At 43.6% G+C, this 25,507-nt stretch overlaps 1 protein-coding gene and 1 pseudogene across 1 annotated transcript; both read right to left on the bottom strand.

The window, feature by feature from the left end:
- Positions 1-8,729, bottom strand: part of LOC121587214 — a 28,498-nt pseudogene extending 19,769 nt beyond the window's left edge.
- A 5,859-nt stretch (positions 8,730-14,588) lies between these two features.
- On the bottom strand, positions 14,589-25,472 carry LOC121530773 (RING finger and transmembrane domain-containing protein 2). The gene is made up of 10 exons (XM_041836002.2): positions 25,382-25,472; positions 25,033-25,112; positions 24,319-24,830; positions 23,873-23,949; positions 23,566-23,666; positions 21,226-21,379; positions 18,940-19,089; positions 15,951-16,016; positions 15,392-15,493; positions 14,589-15,149 (listed from the first exon to the last, which is right to left on the bottom strand). Exons 2-10 carry the CDS (start codon positions 25,077-25,079, stop codon positions 15,015-15,017), a joined length of 1,344 nt encoding a protein of 447 aa, XP_041691936.1. The 5' UTR covers positions 25,080-25,112; positions 25,382-25,472; the 3' UTR covers positions 14,589-15,014.
- Between the last annotated feature and the right edge of the window lie 35 nt (positions 25,473-25,507).

Here is a 25,507-nt window from a genome sequence, read left to right as displayed (position 1 = left end):
AGTTATAAATTTATTCAGCCTGCTGATTACTGTCACATGGAGTGAGAAGTCTAAAGTACCTCACATATGAAAAGTCCAGTTGCACTGTTAATGAACTAATATGGTACATAATGGATTGACTGTGACAGATAGAGGAATTAAAATATCAGAAATCACAACAGCAGACTGGATCAAAGTAGACACACTATCATTGCATCGGGGGATTCTATCATAAACCTAATTAAAATTATCAAGCTGATGGTGCTTCTCCAGACCAATCAGAGAGAGAGAGAGAGAGAGAGAGAGAGAGAGAGAGAGAGAGAGAGAGAGAGAGAGAGAGAGAGAGAGAGAGAGAGAGAGAGAGAGAGAGAGAGAGAGAGAGAGAGAGAGAGAGAGAGAGACAATGTAATCATATGTTTCCCATACCAATAAAGCCCTTTGAATTGAAATTGAATTGAGAGAGAGACTCACAGGTTTGGGCAGCATGGCCTGGCAGAGGATCCTCCAGTAGCCCGTCATCAGGCTGGTCCAACCGGACGTCAAGCCCAGCAGCAGTAGCCAAGATGGGGCTCTCCAGGCTCAGAGCCAGGGTGTGGACCCTCCCAGGGATCCTGTCCTGTCTCTGTGCTCCACACAGCCTACACAGGAGCAGAATACACAGTTAACCTGTAACCAAAGACTTCTCAGTGTGGCCATCCACATGTACATACACTTTAGGGCGTTTTCACACATTTCTGTATGACCCGGATCCGGGAGCGGTTGGTACCCTGATCTACAGTGCAAAGCATGTGTGAAACACAAACGGACCCTGGCTGAAACTAATCCTGGACCTGTATGAGTAGCAGGACCGGAGTACCAGGTATTGTGATGCGGCAGCACGAGTCACGTGGAACCTTTTGCCCATTGTAAACAAGCTAGCTTGCTAACGTAGAATGTGTGTCTTGCTAATCGCACCCTGAAACGGTTATTTTCAAGTCTTGTGAAAGCAAAACGTTTTCTGTACAATTCCCACAAACGCTACAGAGAACTGCACCACGGTACCGAATTACAAATGTGAAAACTTCCTTAATGGAACTTGGTAATAAAGTGTGAACTGTACATCAGTCTCTTGCTGGTCATTTCCTTCGAACATAGGCACCAGGGTGATTGTACCTATTGAAACCAGCACTTCTTTAGAGACCACCGACCAACAGGTGGCACTATTTTTCACTGTCCTAGACTGGAAGGATAAGGCTAGCCAGTGGAATAGCCACTAAGTTGACTGGAGAGTTGAAGACCCCCACTCACCATCGTCATAGGAAGCCACACCGGACATGACTGACATGAGGTCTGGGGGTGAGGTCTGCAGTCAGGGGGGGCTGGGCCTCAGGAAGGAGGCTGCAGAGTCCCAGTGGAGGGTGTCCCACAGTCTCACATCCCCTGACGTGTACCTAGGGGGACGGAAAACAACGTTACACAACACGATGATATTAACATTAAAGAGATTCGCCACAAAGTGAATAGAAGCCTAAAACAGTCACTTGTTACGAAGTATTGACGTATACTGCTCAAGAGGACAAGGCAGGCATCAGTTACGGCCTACAGTAGCTCTAAGCAGATATAGCTAGCTCATCCTAGCTCTACACATATACAGTCCTCTCTGTGCACATGCATAGAAACACCAAACGTTTCCCAAGTTTCCCATTGGCAGCTCAGTCAATTGTAGACATGCAGAGTGGGTGAGGTGGCAGCTGAGTTCCTCAAAGCCGGCCTGAGACGAGCCACGAGACAAGCTACCCCAGGTCCACCCCGGGTCCACCCCAGCACCAGCTGCCCTGGGCTGCCTCAGACGGACGGAGACCCTTTCCGCTGCTGGAGCCTGGATGTGGGTCAGAACTGGTGCTGGGTTGGGCTGTTGGAGAGAGTTGCAGACAGAGATAAACACTGAGAGTGGCACCAATGGGTTGCCAGATAAACCCTTTCAGCTAGCTAGCTACCAATGACACTGTGGCACAAACAAGATCGTGAGATAGCTAGCTTCCACTCCCCAATTTACATGCTACAATCACTTAAACCACTTCACCCACTTCACTGAGCATCCGTCTCCCAGCATGAGGAAATGGGACAGACAGACAGACAGACAGACAGAGGGGAAACGAGGCTAAAACACTCCATCTGAAATCTCATGGTTTGTCAGGAAGGTAACAACACTCAACATAATTAGTGCATCGTCCTTTAGCCAAGAATCAACAGGAGAAATTCATGCCTCAGCTGGTACTTTCCCTCTTCCAAATCATGAAACTTTTGATGGATCAATTTCAGGCAAGATCAGTGCACAACCTGTAGTTCTGCTTCATCAGTGCCTCTACAAGATACTGTATAAAAGTGAGAGAAATATTTTATCCGTTTGCCTAGAAAAAGCAGCGGAAAATAAAAATGTCCACTAAAACTCAACCCTGGTTAAACAAGGTTTTCATAGTGATGCTAAACTCCACAATGAGTATCTTAGTGATCCAAATCATATTAAATCAAATGTTATTTGTCCACATACGCTGAATACAACTGGTGTAGACTTTACCGTGAAATGCTTGCTTACGAGCCCTTCCCAAAGATGCAGAGTTTCAAAATAATAAAATGGTAACACGAGGAATAAAATAAAATACACAAGAATAGAGCTATATACAGGGAGTACCAGTACCAGATCAATGTGGAGCTATATACAGGATGTACCAGTACCAGATCAATGTGGAGGAGTACGAGGTATTTGTCCCAAATGGACATATATCATTGTTACAGTTGTAAATATGTACAGTGAGGGAAATAAGTATTTGACCCCCTCTCAATCAGAAAGATTTCTGGCTCCCAGGTGTCTGTTATACAGGTAACGAGCTGAGATTAGGAGCACACTCTTAAAGGGAGTGCTCCTAATCTCAGCTTGTTACCTGTATAAAAGACACCTGTCCACAGAAGCAATCAATCCATCAGATTCCAAACTCTCCACCATGGCCAAGACCAAAGAGCTCTCCAAGGATGTAAGGGACAAGATTGTAGACCTACACAAGGCTGGAATGGGCTACAAGACCATCGTCAAGCAGCTTGGTGAGAAGGTGACAAGAGTTGGTACGATTATTCGCAAATGGAAGAAACACAAAAGAACTGTCAATCTCCCTCGGCCTGGGGCTCCATGCAAGATCTCACCTCATGGAGTTGCAATGATCATGAGAACGGTGAGGAATCAGCCCAGAACTACACGGGAGGATCTTGTCAATGATCTCAAGGCAGCTGGGACCATAGTCACCAAGAAAACAATTGGTAACACACTACGCCGTGAAGGACTGAAATCCTGCAGCGCCCGCAAGATCCCCCTGCTCAAGAAAGCACATATACAGGGCCGTCTGAAGTTTGCCAATGAACATCTGAATGATTCAGAGGAGAACTGGGTGAAAGTGTTGTGGTCAGATGAGACCAAAATCGAGCTCTTTGGCATCATCTCAACTCGCCGTGTTTGGAGGAGGAGGAATGCTGCCTATGACCCCAAGAACACCATCCCCACCATCAAACATGGAGGTGGAAACATTATGCTTTGGGGGTATTTTTCTGCTAAGGGGACAGGACAATTTCACCGCATCAAAGGGTTGATGGACGGGGCCATGTACCGTCAAATCTTGGGTGAGAACCTCCTTCCCTCAGCCAGGGCATTGAAAATGGGTCGTGGATGGGTATTCCAGCATGACAATGACCCAAAACACACAGCCAAGGCAACAAAGGAGTGGCTCAAGAATAAGCACATTAAGGTCCTGGAGTGGCCTAGCCAGTCTCCAGACCTTAATCCCATAGAAAATCTGTGGAGGGAGCTGAAGGTTCGAGTTGCCAAACGTCAGCCTCGAAACCTTAATGACTTGGCGAAGATCTGCAAAGAGGAGTGGAACAAAATCCCTCCTGAGATGTGTGCAAACCTGGTGGCCAACTACAAGAAACGTCTGAACTCTGTGATTGCCAACAAGGGTTTTGCCACCAAGTACTAAGTCATGTTTTGCAGTGGGGTCAAATACTTATTTCCCTCATTAAAATGCAAATCAATTTATAACATTTTTGACATGCGTTTTTCTGGATTTTTTTGTTGTTATTCTGTCTCTCACTGTTCAAATAAACCTACCATTAAAATTATAGACTGATCATGTCTTTGTCAGTGGGCAAACGTACAAAATCAGCAGGGGATCAAATACTTTTTTCCCTCACTGTATATACACTACATGACCAAAAGTAGGTGGACACCTGCTCGTCGAACAGCTCATTCCAAAATCATGGGCATTAATATGCAGTCGGCGTTCCAATTCACCCCAAAGGTGTTCAATGGGGTTGAGGTCAGGGCTCTGTGCAGGCCAGTCAAGTTCTTCCACACCGATCTCAACAAACCATTTCTGTATGGACCTTGCTTTGTGCACAGGGGCATTGTCATGCTGAAACAAGAAAGGGCCTTCCCCAAACATGGAACCACAGAATCATCTAGATGTCATTGTATTCTGTAGCGTTAAGATTTCCCTTCACTGGAACTAAGGGGCCTAGACCAAAACATGAAAAACAGCCCGAGACCATTATTCCTCCTCCACCAAACAGTTGGCACTATGCATTGGGGCAGGTAGCCTTCTCCTAGCATTCGCCAAACCCAGATTTGTCCGTCGGACTGCCAGATGGTGAAGCGTTATTCATCACTTCTGAGAACGCGTTTCCACTGCTCCAGAGTCCAATGGCGGCGAGCTTTACACCACTCCAGCCAATGCTTGGTAATGTGCACGGTGATCTTAGGCTTGTGTGTGGCTGCCCGGCCATGGAAACCCATTTCATGAAGCTCCCTACGAACAGTTATTGTGCTGATGTTGCTTCCAGAGGCAGTTTGGAACTCGGTAGTGAGTGTTGCAACCGAGGACAGACAATTTTGATGCGCTACGCGCTTCCGCACTCGGCGGTCCTGTTCTGTGAGCTTGTGCAGCCTACCACTTCATGGCTGAGCCGTTGTTGCTCCTAGACGTTTCCACTTCACAATAACAGCACTTATAGTTGACTGGGGCAGCTCTAGCAGGGCAGAAATTTGCATAACTGACTTGTTGGAAAGGTGGCATCCTATGACGGTGCCACGTTGAACGTCACTGAGCTCTTCAGTAAGGCCATTCTACTGCCAGTGTTTGTCTATGGAGATTGCATGGCGGTGTGCTCGATTTTACACATTTGTCAGCAACAGGTGTGGCTGAAATAGCCAAATTTGCTAATTTGAAGGGGTGTCCATATACTTTTGTATACATAGTGTATATATAGTGTATATTATTATTATGGATTCATTCACTTCTCACTTCCCCCCCTGCTGCTCCCCCTATGGACATTCCTTTGGGGACATTTACCCTGCCCCCACCCCTCAATGGAGATTTACCATTGTTACAGTTGTAAATATATATACTTAACAAAAATATCAACGTAACATGTAAAGTGTTGGTCCTATGTTTCATGACCTGAAATAAAAGATCCCAGAAATGTTCCATACGCACAAAAAGCTTATTTCTCTCAAATTTGCCAAGATACTCCATCCACCTGACAGGTGTGGCATATCTAGAAGCTGATTAAGCAGCATCATCATTACACAGGTGCCCATTGTCTTGGGGACAATAAAAAGCCACACTAAAATGTGCAGTTTTGTCACACAACACAATGCCCAAATGTCTCAAGTGTAACCACGCTAGCCCAGGACCTCTACATCCGGCTTCTTTACCTGTGGGATCGTCTGAGACCAGCCACCCGGACAGCTGATGAAACGGAGGAGTATTTCTGTCTGTAATTAAGCTCTTTTGTGGGGAAAAACTCATTCTGATTGGCTGGGCCTGGCTCCCAAGTGGGTGGACCTATGCTGCGCCACTGCCCAGTCTTGTGAAATCCATAGATTAGGGCCTAATTTAATTATTTAAATTGACTGATTTCCTTATATGAACTGTAACTCAGTAAAATCGTTGAAATTGTTGCACATTGCGTTTATATTTTTGTTCAGTATAAATATATATTATTATAATTTGTATTATGGTTTCATTCCCTTCTCTTTTTGACCTGCACTGTTGGAGCTCGGAGCTTAAGAATTTCACTGTACCCTGTAATTACATCTGCGACCCTATGCATATGACTAATCAAAAAAATAAAATATATAGTTAGATAGTTGGGTACCATTAATTGACTATTTAGCAGGCTGGCTATTTAGCAGTCTTATGGCTTGTTGGTCCGAGAGCCGATGCTGCCGATGCTCCGGTACCATTTGCCGGACGGTAGCAGAGTGAACAGTCTATGGCTTGGGTGGCTGCATCTTCGAGCCTTCCTCTGGCACCGCCTGATATAGAGGTCCTGGATGGCACGGAGCTCGGCCCCAGTGATGTACTAGGCTGTCCGCACCACCCTCTGTAGCACTTTGCGGTCAAGGGCGGTGCATTTACCATACCGAGCGGTGATGCAGCCAGTCAAGATGCTCTCGATGGTGTAAAACTTTTTGAGGATCCAAGGGCCCATGCCAAATCTTTTCAGCCTCCTGAGGGGGAATAAATTATATTCTAGGTGTGAATACAATTTGCTGCAGTAGGCAGCCCTCTGTCTCTGTATGTAGGGAATAGGGTGCCATTTGGGACCCAGCCAGAGTTCACCGGGGCCATGGGAGAATTTAATCAGACCGCCCCCTGCGGGCCCCAGCCTCCTGATACAACATTTAACAGACTAATTTCAGCAGCTCAAGTCACGCCATCATCCTACGGTACACCGGGCCCAGTCGAATATAAGTAGCTTACTTCATGTGAGAGTGAGAATCCGTAGCAGTAAGGTGCATAACATAGAGACTGAAGTCTATTGTGTTTTCACAACAGGTTGAATTAAAAGAATGTGAAAAGAAAGGAGTTCAAAGACAAGTGGTGGTCTCTTTTAGTACAATGTCAAAGCAGCAGCTCAATGTCTATTGATCTCCCTTCATTGGGCTGAAAACGTGCTGATCAACACAGCTGCTTGCCCCTTCTGACACTAAAAACAGGTTATATTACTGTATATCTTACCCAGCAACAACATAGCTGTCACAGGAACTGACGTCACACAGCACCTTCCCTAGCTCATACTGCAGTTGGCTGATTGATTCAACACGATTCTAGGAGTAGGAAGACATGTAAAACATTTAGTTTATCGGCGTCCCTATGTAATTACAATGTTGTTACTACAGTTAATACTGTATAGTTACGCAGGTTTAAGTTAATACTGTATAGTTACACAGGTTTAAGCTAATACTGTATAGTTACACAGGTTTAAGTTAATACTGTATAGTTACACAGGTTTAAGGGCATGTTCAGATGAAGTGCATTGAGTTCTCAAAAATGAATTGAGTTAAAGCGCCACACACACACACACACACACACCCCTATCAAGCCAAGCCGTCCCCTACCTTCCAGTTGGAGTGCACAGTTTTCTCAGAGTTCCTGCAGTCTTGCAGTGTGCTCTTCTAGCAGGGGGAGTCAGAGACAGAGGTAGTGTGGTGATAACCCTCCTTCAGACACATCCTAAACGACTGCACCTCATCCCACGCCTTGCTCACCTGTGGAAGCATATTGAGTGATCATCACTAGGTACAACAAAGTAGAACAGTGTACTTATACTACACATCTTGCTGACCTGGAGAGGACATTGAAGAGGACATGTTGGATAGAGTGGTCATCATCACCTACTAGGGCTAGGGCCTACGTCACATTAGGTTGCACAAAACAGTGTAAGGTCTGTTCAGGTCCACTTATGCTTCAGGTGAAAACAGAGTAGTCTCTGAGTTTTATATGACTGACGGATGTGATCACGAACTTAAGTTTACCTGAGCACATCATCCCAACTCTGTCCGGCTGAGATATTGGAAGATATTCAGGGCTAACTCGTAGGGCGACTCGACGTCAAAGAAGGGAGTGTAATTTATCTCATTCTGCAAAAAATAAGTGAAACAGCAATGAAATAGAGTTCCACTTAATTAAGTGGTAGTTAGGCTACCTCTACTGGTAGAACTGTCATGATCATCCTTAACATCATCTTACCAGGTCTTGAATGAATTGATCCACCAATTTGTCGGCCTTGTTAACTTTCCTCTGCAGCAGTTTTTGCAGGGAGGTGCTAGTGTATTTGTCACACTGTGGTATTGTCTCTTCCTTCGAGTCCTCTTCTCTTGAATCCTCTCCAACAAGGGACTGGTCCTTCCACCTAGCAAGCCCTCGGCTATCGATACATTGTGATTGGTCCTCTTCTCATTCACTGTTCCCCTGTGATGTTGCAGAGGACACATTCTTCTGTCTTCTTACTGGTATTTTTTCACAAAAATACTTATTTTTTAGAGTCTGCCCAACTTGGTTGGCCAAGAGAGTACACCTGTACACAAGCCCTTAACCAACAATGCAGAACTTCTTTTAAGTAAGTAAGAAAATATTTGCTACAAATTACAAATATTAAAAAATGAAGGAAAAAAGTAACACAATAAAATAACAATAACGAGGCTATATTCAGAGGGTACCGGTACCGAGTCAATTTGCGGGTATGTTGTTTGTCAGTTCTTGCTTCAAACGCTCTCTAAACGCCAGAAGAGATCGTCTTCTGCCATATTCTTCTAACATTGGTACAACAACATATATCTTTAACTTGTTATTTTTAGACAAAATAACAAAGCGGTAGGGTTAACACTTTTCTACCTCATCCCAAAACAAAAACAAACTGTGAAGTCCTGTACCAATACCTGTCCGACTACAGAGACTTTGCTGTCAGATTAGTTCCGCAAAATGTACTTCTTCTTCAGTGGGGTTTATCGGCGGTTGGCATCCAACGTTATGGTGCATTACCGCCACCTACCGTACTGGAATGTGGGCCAGAGACAGGGAGAAACTAAATCCTACTTGCCAACCCCGTTTCTCTGAAAAAAGATAACAAAATATTTGAGACTATATCTAATGATGTTCTGCTCAATATACTCTTTAAACTAATTTCCTGTATCCCCTTCTCCCTCATACTAAATATCATCCTCTCTCTTTCCCTCTGATACTGCCCACACTGTAGCAATACATGCTCCACAGTCTCTATTTCCTGACAATAATCACACTTTCCTGATAGATGCTTTCCTATCACGTTTAATTTCTTATTCAACTGGCTGTGTCCCACCCTTAATCTTGTAAAAAATAGCCTCCTCTCTTCTGTCCCTTCCTGCCATCCTCCCCGACTTTCCTCTGTACTTGAAATAAATGCCTTCCCTTATTATTTCCATTCCACTGCTCCTGCCATCTCTGCACCATCACTGTATATATCAGGCTTTTTACCTCTGCCTTGCTCATTGATACTTCAACATCAACATCCCCACTACTAAGTGCTTGTTTAGCCTGTTCATCTACTGCCTCGTTCCCCTCCACCCCTACATGTGCTGAAACCCGAGAAAATCTTATCTGAATACCCATCTGTTTAATCATGCCATAAAGCAGGTCTTGTCTGCTACGTGAGCTAAAGGACTGGAGACTCATTAACACTGCACATGAATCAGAGCAAATAACTATTCTGTCTGGCTTAACTTCCTCCACCCACTGCAAGGCCAACAGTATGGCCATCAGCTCCACCGTATATACAGCCAGATGATCTGTAATACGTTTCCTGACTTCCACCCCACATTCCTGCACTACAAATGCTGACCCAGTACGTCCTGTCCTTGGATCTTTTGAACCATCTGTGTAAATGGCCACAAAATCCTGATACACAGTTTCCAGGCGTCTCTTAAAAAAATCAGCTGGATCAACCCCCTCCCTATCTTTCTGTAGTCTCTCCAACACTTCTAGATCAACTACTGGAGGCGGGAGTAGCCATGGTGGATTTACAGGAATAACTACCGTTGGACTAAACTCCCTTCCATACAGTCCCATCTCCTTCGCCTGGGTATTACCCACCCAAAGCTCGTGTTCGGTCTTCGCTCATGTTCCCAGCATGCCTGTAAAATCCCTTTCGCAGGATGAGACACCCCATGTCCTTGTAGGTTAACCCAATAATTCATTGCCAGCTGCTGTCTCCTAATCTGCAACGGCATATCCCCCATCTCCACCTGTAATGCAGCCACTGGGGACATCCGAAACGCCCCACTACATATTCTGAGTCCTTGCCCCTGTATGACATCTAGCCTTTCCAGTGAGGTCCGGGCTGCCGAACCATATGCTATACTGCCATAATCTATTACAGATTGGATCAATGCAACATACATAGTCTTCAATGAGGAACGCCCAGCCCCCCACTCCTTCCCCGTCAGACAGCGCATCACATTTAGCACCTTCTTACACTTTCCCACCACTCTCTCAATGTGTTCTGCCCAGGTCAGTCTAGTATCAAAGTATACCCCAAGGAACCTGAAGGCCCCCACCCTGTCCAAGTTTCTCCCATATAACATCAATCATACCTCATCTCCCACCTTCCTCCTGGTAAAGAACACTGTTTGAATTTTCTCTACAGAGAACCTGAATCCCCACATTAATGCCCACCGCTCTACCTCATCAATTGCTTCCTGTACCTTCCTGACTATGTATGGCACATTTCTTCCCCTCTTCCTTAAGGCCCCATCATCTGCAAATAACGACCTCCCTATATCCGGCTGTACCTGAGAGTAAACATAATTGATCATGATTGAGAACAACAGAGGACTAATCACGCTCCCCTGCGGTGTACCATTATCCACCAAGTAGCTGCCTGATAAAGACTTCCCCACCCTCACCTGGATAGACCTTCCAAACAGGAAATCCTTTATCCAGTTGTACATTCTTCCTCCTACCCCCATAATATCAAGCTTGATTAACAACCCCTCTTTCCACATCATATCATACGCCTTCTCCACATCAAAAAAGACAGCTACAACAGTCCCCTTGTTCACCTGAGCCTTCCTGACCTTTGCTTCTAAGCAGAGCACTGGATCCATAGTTCCACTACCCTTCCTGAACCCACTCTGATGTGGCGTTACTAGCCCTCTGCTCTCCCGGAAGTAAGTTAGCCTCTCCGTAATCATACGTTCCATAATCTTACATACATGTGATGTTAAAGCTATTGGCCAATAGCTTGTTGGCATCATTGGATCCTTCCTGGGCTTCCGGATTGGTACCACTACTGCCTCCTTCCAATTGGCTGGTAGTTTCCCCTCCTCCCACACTCTGTTGTACAACACCAATACCTTATCCAGTGCCTCATTTACATTTTAGTAATTTAGCAGACGCTCTTATCCAGAGCGTCTTACAGTTAGCGAGTGCATATATTTTCATACTGGTCCCCCGTGGGAAACGAACCCACAACCCTGGCGTTGCAAACGCCATGCTCTACCAACTGAGCCACACGGGACTACACTAAAATGGGCCAACATAACATAGCACACCTCATCTTTCCCAGGTGAAGTTAACCCTCCCTTACCTATTGCTCTTTTCACCTCTGCCCTGGTAAATGGTGCACTCAACGCATCATTTACATCCTCCCTCCTTTCCAGCACTCCAGGATGCTCCTCTCTCGTGTTCTCTCTCCCCCTCTGGCCCTCCTCTGACAGATTTGCAGAGCTATGCACTTGGACATATGCTTTGGCCATCATCTCTGCTTTCTCATCATCTGTTACTGCCACATCCTCCCCACTCGTCAACACTGGATAATCCCACTCCCTTCTGATCCCACTCATCCTCTTAATCATCCCCCACACTTCTCCCACAGGTGTCGCCCTTCCAATGGTGTCACAGAACCGATGCCAACATGACCTCTTTGCCTGACGGATAGTTCTCCTCACCATGGCCTGGGCCTGCTTATATTGAATCAGATGTTGGAAATTATGCGTCCTTTTCAGTACTCTAAATGCCCTGTTCCTACTCCTCACCATTGCCCCTCACTCCATCCACCATGGGACTGCTTTCCTCCTCCTCCTCCCTGAACTCTTAGTTAGGTATAGCCTCAGTTCCACAAAATTTAATTCTGTATAGTTTATTATGGGCGCATCGGTCTGTAATAGTGGATTATTTCATATTTTAATTTCAAAATAGCATAACCCGTACAATGAATAAACTTGAAATAAAAATACACAATTATTAAAGAAAACAGTTTATGATCCCGATTGTGTCCACTTTCTAGGTAGAGTACTCTCAAAAATGTATTATACTTATTATTTGAAATCCTATGATTATTCAACTAGACCCCTCTGACCATTATATCAAACAAAAGGCTCGTCAGATAAGATGAGACGACGGGTTTTTAAGAGTTAATGATTACCTCTCTCTTTTGGGAGAAGATGATGTAAACCCCTCACACCATGTGACTCCTTAATCATGAATAATATAACAGCGAGAGAGAGAGAAACAACACAGTCCAGATCTGATCTGTACAGTAAAGAAGATCATATTCCCGAAGAGTGGATAAGAGGAGGGGACAGGGACAGATAACAAATATAAATAGATTTTTAGAGAACATGTGCTGGCTCCCGATAGACCAGCCTCTGCCTCTACCCGACGACTCGATGATCTGTGCCCAAGGACCCTCACCATGCTCCGGGACCCAGTCGCTCGCCTCCCGGCTCCGGAGGATCGGGGACGAGATGGATAAAAACTGGACGGTTGGATCTCGAGACAACAGATATTACGAGAAACTGGAGTTGAATAGAAAAGTCCACTTTAAAGGCTTTGTATGCACAGCAATACAAATCACCGTCCTCATGCTCTTTATCAGAAAGCGACACCTATAGGTGCAAGACACTACAAAGGCAAAGCCAGCAACAGGTAAGCTTCACAGGAGCGCGTCATCACTTTTGCCGCGTTCAAAACAACTGGGAACTCGGAAAAATACGAGGTCATGATCATGACGTCAGTGATCTTCAGGTCGGAAAGTCGGAGCTCTAGAAAGAGTTCCCGAGTTGGAATTCCGAGTTGAAAGACCGTTCAAAACGATTTTTCCCATTCGGAGCTCGTTTTTGTCCGAGTTCCCAATTGTTTAGAACGCACTGAAGTCTGAAGTCGGAGATTACCGAGTTCCCAGTTCCGAGTTCCTAGTTGTTATGAACGCAGCATATGAGTAATGCAAACAAACTTGGTTGCGAGTATAGACGCTTGATGGCAAACTTTCCCCAACAATGTTCAGCAGGTGAATTGCGGTTATAAATATGTAATAATAGCTGGTGTAATTTTGAGAATTTATCATTTAGTTATTCATAAGCAAAACTATGTTGGATTATTCACTGATTCTTTTTAAAATCCAAATATGATCTAAATGTTTATGAGCTAACATTTTTATTTTTTTATCCACTTTAGATGGTGCCTTCAAGATCCCGAGGAGGAGACAGAGAAAGCTGTCAGAATATTTGCACTGAGAAAATGGATGCCACCCAGTCAACCTGCCACAGAGCGCCGAGGTCCAATGTGCACACTTACATGTCATCATGATCAACATGCCACACATGCAGCCAGACCATTAGGAACAGGGTTTTGAAAAATAAGGAATCTGACCAAAATCAAAGGACATACATTCTTTGTACTTTGTGTTGGCTAAGGAAAATGTTGTGCTTCAGAGTTCAGGTGACATAACATTTTGTCACAGAGACTGAGTAACATTTTCCATTAAAATAATACTTTAGGACATGTGGGTCTAAGATGCAGTACTGCGTGAATACATTTCTCAGTGCGTTTTTTCCCCATTTATTAGATTATTTGACGCATTGCTTTGAATTCATTTGAATTCAACAGATATGACTGACGCCACTTTTATCATCACTCTCACTGTCTGGCGGTTCTTCCGAGTTTAGAACGGTGATGTCTTCCTCCCCTGACGGTTACTAAAGGAAAAGCGTACTAATATTGCCCACGCAACTGTCATACGTTGATGAATTTACACTTGAATTATCGATGGACTATATACGATGTCAATTACCTAACTGAAATATCCTGTTGGTATGCAAAAAATACATTTAAGAACGTGTGTAGCCTACTTCTAGGTGCCTTGTCTCTTGTGACGGGCATTCTTGAAATGGTGCTCAGTGGATAAATTGCACTGTACTTGTTAGATAAGCTTCTGTAATAATTATAGACCATGCAAAGTCTGGATTCTACCATCACTACAGATGAAAATCAATTTTGATACGATTTTTTTCAAACCGTTTTTTTGTTTCTAGTCATTTATTTTCATTAGGTGAATAATGCTGTGGGCTGTATCAAATATTGATGACTGAAGAGAGAGGGGAATATGTCAACTGTTCTATTTTTTTGAACTTTTGAAATGGGCTTGGGGTAGCAGTGTTAACGCAGATAATGTTCATGAAACCATGCAAGAAATCATGTGTAAATATAAGGGCATGCTATTTATGTTTACAGTCCATAAACTGTTTTTATATATATCACAAAAACTGTAATTTTCAATTGCAGTGCTGAATCTGTGTCTTTTATAAAGAATGTGTTCTTTACATGCTATTTAAATATGTATTACATTGTGAATTCTGTGCTCACTCGAGATAATAAAAGTTTCAAAGTAAAAATGCTTTCATGCTATCATTATTAAGCAATGACTAATAATGTGACAACATAAAACATTCAACAAAAGTTTAACAATACTGCATCAATCATGGTTTAATTGGAAAATCTGATACACACTGAAAGAACACAGAACCTGTGATTTTTTTTCTATACATTTTTTATGGTTTAAATTATGTCACTAAACATAAGCTGAATCTACACTAGAAATCAGGTGATATGCATAAGTAACTAAATATAACTAAATACATGAGCAAACAAGCAATTGTTATACTGACATACTACTATAGGTACCCTTTGCAAGAACACTAACCCATACCACACGGTGCTGTGGCACACTGTGATACGTTAATATTATATTTCTTTGCAAGACATGGCTGAAGCCAAACTTAGGCAAGCAGTGTGATAGGGATGGAGACAGTGGTGTAGAGAAGGTATAGTAACTGACTTTATACATTAATGGCATACTAAATGGACTCCATAGAGCCCCCCAGTGTCTGGTGGGCATCTGGCCGTTAATCACTAGTAGATCTGGAAGTGGGCAGAGGTGGTGCCGTCCTTCCAGCAGTGCAGGGTCTCTATGACCGCAGATCGACACAGGGGGCACGTTCGCTCACGGTCGAACCACAGACACAGGCACTCCTCACAGAACACATGCTAGAGGGTAGAGAGACAGACAAACAAAATTAAGTTTACCGTTACATGCACTCCTTCACCCATGACATGACACCATCCTACTTACTGTCTACACCACAGATTGCCCACACTATCACATAATCAGCTGTTGGTAAAAAATAATAACCTGACCCTGACACAAATGTAACATAGAACTCTTAGCAGTGAATAACATACTAGTGAGGATAGTAGCTAGAGCCATGGGTTTATATATGTCCCCTCACCTGACAGAGAAGAACGATGGGGTCTCTGAAGTCGCCCTGACAAATAGCACAAATGTCCCCAGCTTCACTGCACTGCTGGCTACTGGCTCTCACACCATAACTCTGTGGGTGATAGAGCAGCAGGTAGGTGGTGGCAAAGAGACAAAGTCAGGTAGCCTAGCGGTTAAGAGAGTTGGGCCGGTAACCGAAAGGTTGCTGGTTCGAATCCCGAGTCAAATAGGTGACAAATCTACCAATGTGCCCTTGAGCAAGGCACTTCACTCTAATTGCTCCTGTAAGTCACTCTGGATAAGAGCGTCTACTAAATAATATATATATTTTTTAATGTAAATGTTTACCTTCCCATTCCATACAGGGTCAACTCAGTGTATAAGTTGTGCATTCTAATAATGTATATGTAGTAAGATAACTCAATCAGAGTGCAATATCAGGCACAACAAATTCAATGTTGAAGGTGTACTACTGCAGCTAGAAATATTACTTCAATGGCTATAGGATAGTGATGTGGGCTGCTAATTGACCCAGATACTTGTATTTACAAAAAGTAATAATTTCTCACCTGAGAACTGCAGAGAATTGCCATTGCCTTGCGTATGGCTGATACTCGTCCACAGAGGTCAAACGACTGAAAGATCAACACAAACAGTTAAGGCTCTAGAATCAGGTGCATTACTGCAGGGCTGGAACAAAAGCCTGCACCTCCAGCTTTCAAGGAACAGGGTTGGTGACCACTGAATTTTATCCTGAAAAAGTTACAAAAATCTAACTTCCTCTAACTAACACAATTCTCTACTGGGTCAATATATTTTGGTTCCTTTTTGTATTCTTAACTTAATGAAATTTTATATTCTTAACCACTCAGTGATGTTCAGTATCCTGTCCCATTTTGCAACCTTCTAATGACACACATCTATGAACAACTCTGACTCAATTTCTCCAGTTTCTCATCTCAACCCACAATACTTTGAAAGCTGTAGCTACCCATGATGTCTTCATGCTTTAGCCTATTTATCCTGAATTTCTTGCACATACACCACCCACACACATTTAGCTATCACAATACCAACAACTCCATTGAATATACAGAGTTGAATATACAGTTGAAGTAAAAAGTCCACCTTAGCCAAATACGTTTAAAATCAGTTTTTCACAATTCCTGACATTTAATCCTAGTAAAAATTCCCTGTTTTAGGTCAGTTAGGATCACCACTTTATTTTAAGAATGTGAAATATCAGAATAATAGTAGAGAGAATGATTTATTTCAGCTTTTATTTATTTCATCACATTCCCAGTGGGTCAGAAGTTTACATACACTCAATTAGTATTTGGTAGCATTGCCTTTAAATTGTTTAACTTGGGTAAAACGTTTCGGGTAGCCTTCCACAAGCTTCCCACAATAAGTTGGGTGAATTTTGGCCCATTCCTCCTGACAGAGCTAGTGTGTGCGAGCTAGGCCTCCTTGCACACCATTTTTCAGTTCTGCCCACAAATGTTCTATAGGATTGAGGTCAGGGCTTTGTGATGGCCACTCCAATACCTTGACTTTGTTGTCCTTAAGCCATTTTGCCACAACTTTGGTAGTATGCTTGGTGTCGTTGTCCATTTGGAAGACCCATTTGTGACCAAGCTTCAACTTCCTGACTGATGTCTTGAGATGTTGCTTCAATATATCCACATAATTTTCCTTCCTCATGATGCCATCTATTTTGTGAAGTGCACCAGTCCCTCCTGCAGCAAAGAACCCCCACAGCATGATGCTGCAACCCCTGTATTTCACGGTTGGTATAGTGTTCTTCATCATGCAAGCAGCCCCCTTTTTCCTCCAAACACAACAATGGTCATTATGGCCAAAAAGTACGATCTTTGTCCCTAAGTGCAGTTGCAAACCGTAGTATGGCTTTTTTATGGCGGTTTTGGAGCAGTGGCTTCTTCCTTGCTGAGCGGCCTTTCAGGTTATGTCGATATAGGACTCGTTTTACTGTGGATATAGATACTTTTGTACCTGTTTCCTCCAGCATCTTCACAAGGTCCTTTGCTGTTGTTCTGGGATTGATTTGCACTTTTCGCACCAAAGTATGTTCATCTCTAGGAGACAGAACGCGTCTCCTTCCTGAGCGGTATGACAGCTGCGTGGTCCAATGGTGTTTATACTTGCGCACTATTGTTTGTACAGATGAACGTGGTACCTTCAGGCATTTGGAAATTGCTCCCAAGGATGAACCAGACTTGTGGAGGTCTACAATTTTTTTTCTGAGGTCTTCGCTGATTTCTTTTGATTTTCCCATGACGTCAAGCAAAGAGGCACTGAGTTTGAAGGTAGGCCTTGAAATACATCCACAGGTACACATCCAATTGACTCAAATGATGTCAATTAGCCTATCAGAACCTTCTAAAGCCATGACATAATTTTCTGGTATTTTCCAAGCTGTTTAAAGGCACAGTCAACTTAGTGTATGTAAACCTCTGACCCACTGGAATTGTGATACAGTGAATTATAAATGAAATAATCTGTCTGTAAACAATTGTTGGAAAAATTACTTGTGTCATGCAGAAAGTAGATGTCCTATCCGACTTGCCAAAACTTTAGTTTGTTAACAAGACATTTGTGGAGTGGTTGAAAAACTTGTTTTAATGACTCCAACCTAAGTATATGTAAACTTCCGACTTCAACTGTAACTGAATGACTCCATTGAACAGGCTACTCCAACAACATTGAATATAACTACCTCCACAAAAAAGAAGTGCGAATCATATTAGCACTACATTACCTTGCAGAGGCTGAGTGTGAGTTATATTAGCGCTACGTTACCTTGCAGAGGCTGAGTGTGAGTTATATTAGCGCTACGTTACCTTGCAGAGGCTGAGTGTGAGTTATATTAGCGCTACGTTACCTTGCAGAGGCTGAGTGTGAGTTATATTAGCGCTACGTTACCTTGCAGAGGCTGAGTGTGAGTTATATTAGCGCTACATTACCTTGCAGAGGCTGAGTGTGAGTTATATTAGCGCTACGTTACCTTGCAGAGGCTGAGTGTGAGTTATATTAGCGCTACGTTACCTTGCAGATGCTGAGTGTGAGTTATATTAGTGCTACGTTACCTTGCAGAGGCTGAGTGTGAGTTATATTAGCGCTACGTTACCTTGCAGAGGCTGAGTGTGAGTTATATTAGCGCTACGTTACCTTGCAGAGGCTGAGTGTGAGTTATATTAGCGCTACGTTACCTTGCAGAGGCTGAGTGTGAGTTATATTAGCTCTACGTTACCTTGCAGAGGCTGAGTGTGAGTTATATTAGCGCTACGTTACCTTGCAGAGGCTGAGTGTGAGTTATATTAGCGCTACGTTACCTTGCAGAGGCTGAGTGTGAGTTTTATTAGCGCTACGTTACCTTGCAGAGGCTGAGTGTGAGTTTTATTAGCGCTACGTTACCTTGCAGAGGCTGAGTGTGAGTTATATTAGCGCTACGTTACCTTGCAGAGGCTGAGTGTGAGTTATATTAGCGCTACGTTACCTTGCAGAGGCTGAGTGTGAGTTATATTAGCGCTACGTTACCTTGCAGAGGCTGTAGCTGATAATGAGCATGGCTCCTAGGAAGTAGCTGGTGGATGGGTCCTCTCCCATGATGTACTTGTACCACAGCTGGATGGGCACCAGGGCCCTGAACAGCTGACTCAGCTCCTCTATCACCAGGTAGAACTTACCCTGCCACACACACACGGAGGACACTGATAAGACATTGGAAATGCATGTAATACATTCATCTGAAAAATGTCTGTGGTTGATGGGTGGTTTGAGATGGTGTGAAAAAGAGAAATACAGAAAAAAACTGAGGTTTCACCACAAACTAGTTATATTCTTCAAAGACAAGTGTATATTCCCTCAATACAGTCAGTTTTTCTTTAAGATAAGTAAACGGCCAAAAAACTACACAAATAAAGCTACCTCTAGGCCTATCTGTTGAGGAGCAGCACACTGTAAGCAACAAGCTCCAGCCTAAGCATGGCCACCGGCGAGGGCTCCGCAGGCCGCAGCTTCACAGCAGTAAAGGCAATTTCCCCACACCGCAAGGGAAACTGGCAGCCGCTCGGCTCTCTCCACCTGCTACCCACACAGTTCAGCCCTAGGCACGTCAACCTGCGGGGGCAGCCATCTTTTCTTTAAGAGGCCACTCCTCCTTGCTCTCCAATGGATGCCACAGGGGAAGCCAGGAGGACAAGGCGACAGTACTCTTAAAAAATAAAAAGTTCCTGTTGTTGCTGTGTGTGTGTGTGTGTATATGAGGAGTGAGGGGTTCAAAAACAGAAGGCCAAACACTAACAGGAAATGGATTCCCAGTAGCATCACAGTGTGTATAATGGATCTGTGGATATCACCTGACAGAGATTAATCACTCTGGGTTGGAAACCCTGTAGCAGAGAGACTGGGGGTGGGAGACCTCCGCAAGCAGGAAATTCATCTTTCGTCATTGTCCCTGCCCACCCCTAGTGTTGGCCTCACACACACACACACACACACACACACACACACACAATGTGTCAAACTAAAACTGGACTCCAGCCAGAAACTTTGAGCCACGGCAGCAGTTCCAAAGCATTCTGGTACTTCCTGCTGGTTTTGTTTCATTAGTGACGCTGACCTCTCAACCTACCAATCAAAACCTATCCAGCAGTTTAGGGTACGCCACTTTATGAGTTATCCCCCTCAGCTGCTAAAAACATGTTTTCATTAAATCTTGCTTCAGGTGGATGCATGGCTATTAGAAAATACATTTCCCTGGAGTGGGAGTGCACTGACAGTGCCAAAAATGTAGCCAGCCAAGGAGCAATGTTGAAGAAACAGTAGAGCAAACTAAATCAAAAGATAAATCAATGCACAAGGGGGGCAGGAAGGCAGAGGATGGTGGTTGAGGTGGGGGTTGGTTGGTCGGTCGGTTTAGTGATTGCGTGGCGCGGGCATCCCCAGCAACCGAGAGTGAGTAGGAGTGGGAGCACAGACACACACACACCACAGTAATGGTCCAGCCCCAGGGAGGGATGACCTCACCCCTGCAGCCCCCCAGGGAAAATGATCTCAGTGGCAGCAGCCTCACTCTCTGATTGGCCTGTTTATCAGCCGAGTCAAAACCAATGATGTATATAAACCCTGGATTGCTGATTCTATGTATTGGCCATTGAGAGGCTTTGAAGCTACTGGTCAGCCATATTGGCACTCCCCAGTAGGAGCAGTCGTCCATAGGAATGAATGGTATTCTACACTATTTCAATTAAATGTTTAATGGACAAATATTTTTTTGTTGTAGTGGGGCCAGTAACATTAGTAATCTCAAAAATATCTAGTTTAAGGAAATATTTTAATATATTTTGTACAAATGTATGTTTAGCTCACATATCATTTACAAGTATGCGTTAAGGTGTCTGCAATACAATAAATGTGGCAAAAATGAATGTAAACATTAATAAATGCATTTCTATAGCTTCCAAAATATGTTTTACAATGGTGTAGGAGTGCCAATATGGAGGCATGGTGGCTTCAACACAGCGCCCCCATCAGTTATCTAGTGTATATATAAATCATTGGTCAAAACACACTGTGAGCCCCACGGGCAAAACCTGCACGCAGATAGAACACCTACAGACACACAATCACATACTCTTTCTGTGACCACAGGTTATAAGCAAAACTGTCACGTGGATAAGACATCAACACACACACTCCCACACTGTGACCCCAAGGACATGAGTGAAACTTTAATGAATATAAAACGCACACAAGCTGTGACCCTCAGGATAAAAGTAAAAACCTTTATGAATATAAAAAAACACTAACACAGGCTCTTACCCTGGATTTGAAGGCCAGGAGGATCTTGGGTAGAAACAGAATGAAGCACTTCAGGCCGATGGTAAAGTACTTGAGAACAAAGTCGGTGATCCCTACCGCCCAGATTAGATCAAAGAAGTCAAAGCTGTTGATGTTGGGCTTTGCAAACATCAGACTGGTGGTGGTGGTGGTGGTGGGGGGGGCAGAGATGAGACAGACTTCAGTACTGTAAAGGTCGAGGTTTGATCATGGATGGATGTGATACCTTATATCTGGTCTAGTCTCTAATGGGTACAAGGGACACTTTCATGGATCAACAGAAGATGGAGTAACAAAAATTAACAACATGACTAAAAATGTTGAAGAGAAAACAAAATGTGAAAACAGGTGTAATGATAAACACTAAATCAATACTCACAGGACAAGAAGGCACATGGTAACATATGCCTAAAGACAATGAAAATCATATTACAACAAAAAGGACCAAAAGGAGTCATACTGTATACAGATCGATGAGAAAGAAAATCATTTCAACGAGGAAAATGTCGATGTCAGCCAACTGTGTAGGGTTTTCAGTGCAATGTAGGGTTTTCAGTGCAATGTAGGGTTTTCAGTGCAATGTAGGGTTTTCAGTGCAATGTTAGGGTTTTCAGTGCAATGTAGGGTTTTCAGTGCAATGTAGGGTTTTCAGTGCAATGTAGGGTTTTCAGTGCAATGTAGGGTTTTCAGTACAATGTAGGGTTTTCAGTGCAATGTAGGGTTTTCAGTGCAATGTAGGGTTTTCAGTGCAATGTAGGGTTTTCAGTGCAATGTAGGGTTTTCAGTGCAATGTAGGGTTTTCAGTACAATGTAGGGTTTTCAGTGCAATGTTAGGGTTTTCAGTACAATGTAGGGTTTTCAGTGCAATGTTAGGGTTTTCAGTGCAATGTTAGGGTTTTCAGTGCAATGTAGGGTTTTCACTGCAATGTAGGGTTTTCAGTACAATGTAGGGTTTTCAGTACAATGTAGGGTTTTCAGTACAATGTAGGGTTTTCAGTGCAATGTAGGGTTTTCAGTGCAATGTAGGGTTTTCAGTGCAATGTTAGGGTTTTCAGTGCAATGTAGGGTTTTCAGTGCAATGTAGGGTTTTCAGTACAATGTAGGGTTTTCAGTACAATGTAGGGTTTTCAGTGCAATGTAGGGTTTTCAGTGCAATGTAGGGTTTTCAGTGCAATGTTAGGGTTTTCAGTGCAATGTAGGGTTTTCAGTACAATGTAGGGTTTTCAGTGCAATGTAGGGTTTTCAGTACAATGTAGGGTTTTCAGTACAATGTAGGGTTTTCAGTGCAATGTAGGGTTTTCAGTGCAATGTAGGGTTTTCAGTGCAATGTTAGGGTTTTCAGTGCAATGTAGGGTTTTCAGTACAATGTAGGGGTTTTCAGTGCAATGTAGGGTTTTCAGTACAATGTAGGGTTTTCAGTACAATGTAGGGTTTTCAGTGCAATGTTAGGGTTTTCAGTGCAATGTAGGGTTTTCAGTGCAATGTAGGGTTTTCAGTGCAATGTAGGGTTTTCAGTACAATGTAGGGTTTTCAGTACAATGTAGGGTTTTCAGTGCAATGTAGGGTTTTCAGTGCAATGTAGGGTTTTCAGTGCAATGTTAGGGTTTTCAGTGCAATGTAGGGTTTTCAGTACAATGTAGGGTTTTCAGTACAATGTAGGGTTTTCAGTGCAATGTAGGGTTTTCAGTGCAATGTAGGGTTTTCAGTACAATGTAGGGTTTTCAGTGCAATGTTAGGGTTTTCAGTGCAATGTAGGGTTTTCAGTGCAATGTAGGGTTTTCAGTGCAATGTAGGGTTTTCAGTACAATGTAGGGTTTTCAGTACAATGTAGGGTTTTCAGTGCAATGTAGGGTTTTCAGTGCAATGTAGGGTTTTCAGTGCAATGTTAGGGTTTTCAGTGCAATGTAGGGTTTTCAGTACAATGTAGGGTTTTCAGTACAATGTAGGGTTTTCAGTGCAATGTAGGGTTTTCAGTGCAATGTAGGGTTTTCAGTACAATGTAGGGTTTTCAGTGCAATGTAGGGTTTTCAGTGCAATGTAGGGTTTTCAGTGCAATGTAGGGTTTTCAGTACAATGTAGGGTTTTCAGTGCAATGTAGGGTTTTCAGTACAATGTAGGGTTTTCAGTGCAATGTAGGGTTTTCAGTGCAATGTAGGGTTTTCAGTACAATGTAGGGTTTTCAGTGCAATGTAGGGTTTTCAGTGCAATGTAGGGTTTTCAGTACAATGTAGGGTTTTCAGTGCAATGTAGGGTTTTCAGTGCAATGTAGGGTTTTCAGTGCAATACCATAAGAAAGAAGCACAAGACATGGTTTTACCCTACCTGTTGTACAGCTCCTCAGCACCGAATGTGTAGTAGAGATACACTATGTTTCCAGATAGGAACATGATCATCCACAGAGCTACAACCACAGACCTCTCCTCCTGATTTGCACAGACAGACAAATAGTTAATAATCAAATCCTTTACTAATCACTAATGTACGTATATTCTCACTAGCTGAGCCATAACCTAATCTCAAGCTAGCTATTTACGTAGACTCAATAACACTCAAAGAATGTGCTCAAATGTTTATGAAAAGTCTAAGGCTTATGCTCTCACACCGAAGTTGTATAGAATGTGAAAATTACCCGTAGTGACACCTGGTGCTTGAATGTTGAATTGGCGAAGGCAAACGTGCTGGCCATCCCAACACACAGAGCAATACCTACCAGAGAGAAACAGAACGGTTAGCAGTCAGTCACACACAGTATCTGACACTTCCAAAGTTTCCAAATGTTCCTTATTCTACTTATTCCACAAAATGACCAACTCCAATACTATACAACTACAAAGCAACTACTAAAGTACTAGGCTATATAACAAAAACATTGTCATTAGTGTAGTATTTATATCAATGTAGTATTTATATCAGTGTAGTATATCAGTGTAATATTTATATCAGTATAGTATTTAAATCAGTCTAGTATATCAGTGTAATATTTATATCAGTGTAGTATTTATATCAGTGTAGTATTGGTGTTACTACACAAGTATAAGAGCCACTTTTTTTATTGCGATCTAAAACCAGTCTTACCGAGCTTGTGCTGAAAACACACTTTAGCCAGGAGGATCAGGATGAATGGGAACCCCCTCTGTAGCCAGGTGACTACAGGCTTCAGCTCCGACAAGGCCGGAGCCGGTGTAGAGGGGTCCTCCGAGGCCTCCTCCCTGTTCCCATGCCTCTCTCCGGCCCCCGCAGCAGAGTGCAGCAGGGATGTACGGTGCTGGAGCGGCTGGTGGAAGTGGTGGTGGTTGTGATGATGGTGTGGGGGCGGGCGGGGGAGGTAGGGCCCACACTCAGAGCGGTGTGGCCCCCCTTCCTCCCTGGAGGAGGCAGTCATCTGGATGAAGACGTCTGGAGGAGTCCCCAGAACAAGGCCAGCCACCTGGAAGTTTGCGGAGGGCACACCGGATCCCGAGGGAACCCCGACCCCAACCAGGCCGGAGAAGAGCTGCTGGGGGGAGGTGGACGAGTCGGGTTTCAGGCAGTCAAACACGCCTCCTTCGTCCAGGCTGCTTTCTGATCCAAGGGTTTGGCTACGGCTCCTGGAGAGCAGAGAGAGGATCAGCTGCATCTTTTGACGGTTCAAAGACTGTTGTCTATTGTCTATTTCTTGCATTGCCTTTCAATGGATTTGGCTCTTGAAGTTAACCAGTTATATATACATATTGAATCCTCTTTAGTGCACAATTTCAGGATATGATGATGAACCTGCAAATGCCTGTGTCCTAGGACGTGAACTCAAACCTTTCAGAGGGCATGCCATCCGTGTTGCTGCTGTGTCTTCTCTGCATGGCACATCCAGTTCATCCCCGTGTGATCCACGCCTATGGTGGGGTGCAGACAGACACACAGATTGCAATAAGTGAAAACAGTACAACGCAGCAGGGAGAGTATCGATCGTTGGCTAGACTTTGATTGCAACAATTAGCTAGCCGCAGATAGCTAACGCTAACTATTTAGCTATGATGGTTGGCAGTCGAAAAATCACACCACCATGTACATGTACAGTACAATGGTTTACAGGTTTCTCTATTGCATGATTTATATGCATGATTCTTAATTAATATTTTTCCACGGAAATTGTTGGTCTCACCTGAATCATCGTTTTGTTTATTAATGTCATTCCCTTGTAGTTATTTTGCCTACACACCCCTGCGGCTTGTCTGGCCTGGCTCGCGACGATGTTTTTCCTGTATGACGTCAGCGACATTTCAAGTCG

This window comes from Coregonus clupeaformis, chromosome 18 (genome assembly GCF_020615455.1).
Source record: "Coregonus clupeaformis isolate EN_2021a chromosome 18, ASM2061545v1, whole genome shotgun sequence".
In the NCBI taxonomy this organism is placed as follows: Eukaryota; Metazoa; Chordata; class Actinopteri; order Salmoniformes; family Salmonidae; genus Coregonus; species Coregonus clupeaformis.
This window is presented reverse-complemented; position numbering and strand designations above follow the sequence as displayed.

Excerpts from the sequence above, each read along its gene's own strand:
- LOC121530773 (XM_041836002.2), bottom strand. The coding sequence starts at position 25,079 with ATGCAGAGAAGACACAGCAGCAACACGGATGGCATGCCCTCTGAAAG. Across the intron at positions 24,831-25,032 it reads GATGGCATGCCCTCTGAAAG|GAGCCGTAGCCAAACCCTTG; the intron begins GTTTGAGTTCAC and ends TCTGCTCTCCAG. Across the intron at positions 15,494-15,950 it reads CAATTCTCTGCAGTTCTCAG|AGTTATGGTGTGAGAGCCAG; the intron begins GTGAGAAATTAT and ends TATCACCCACAG.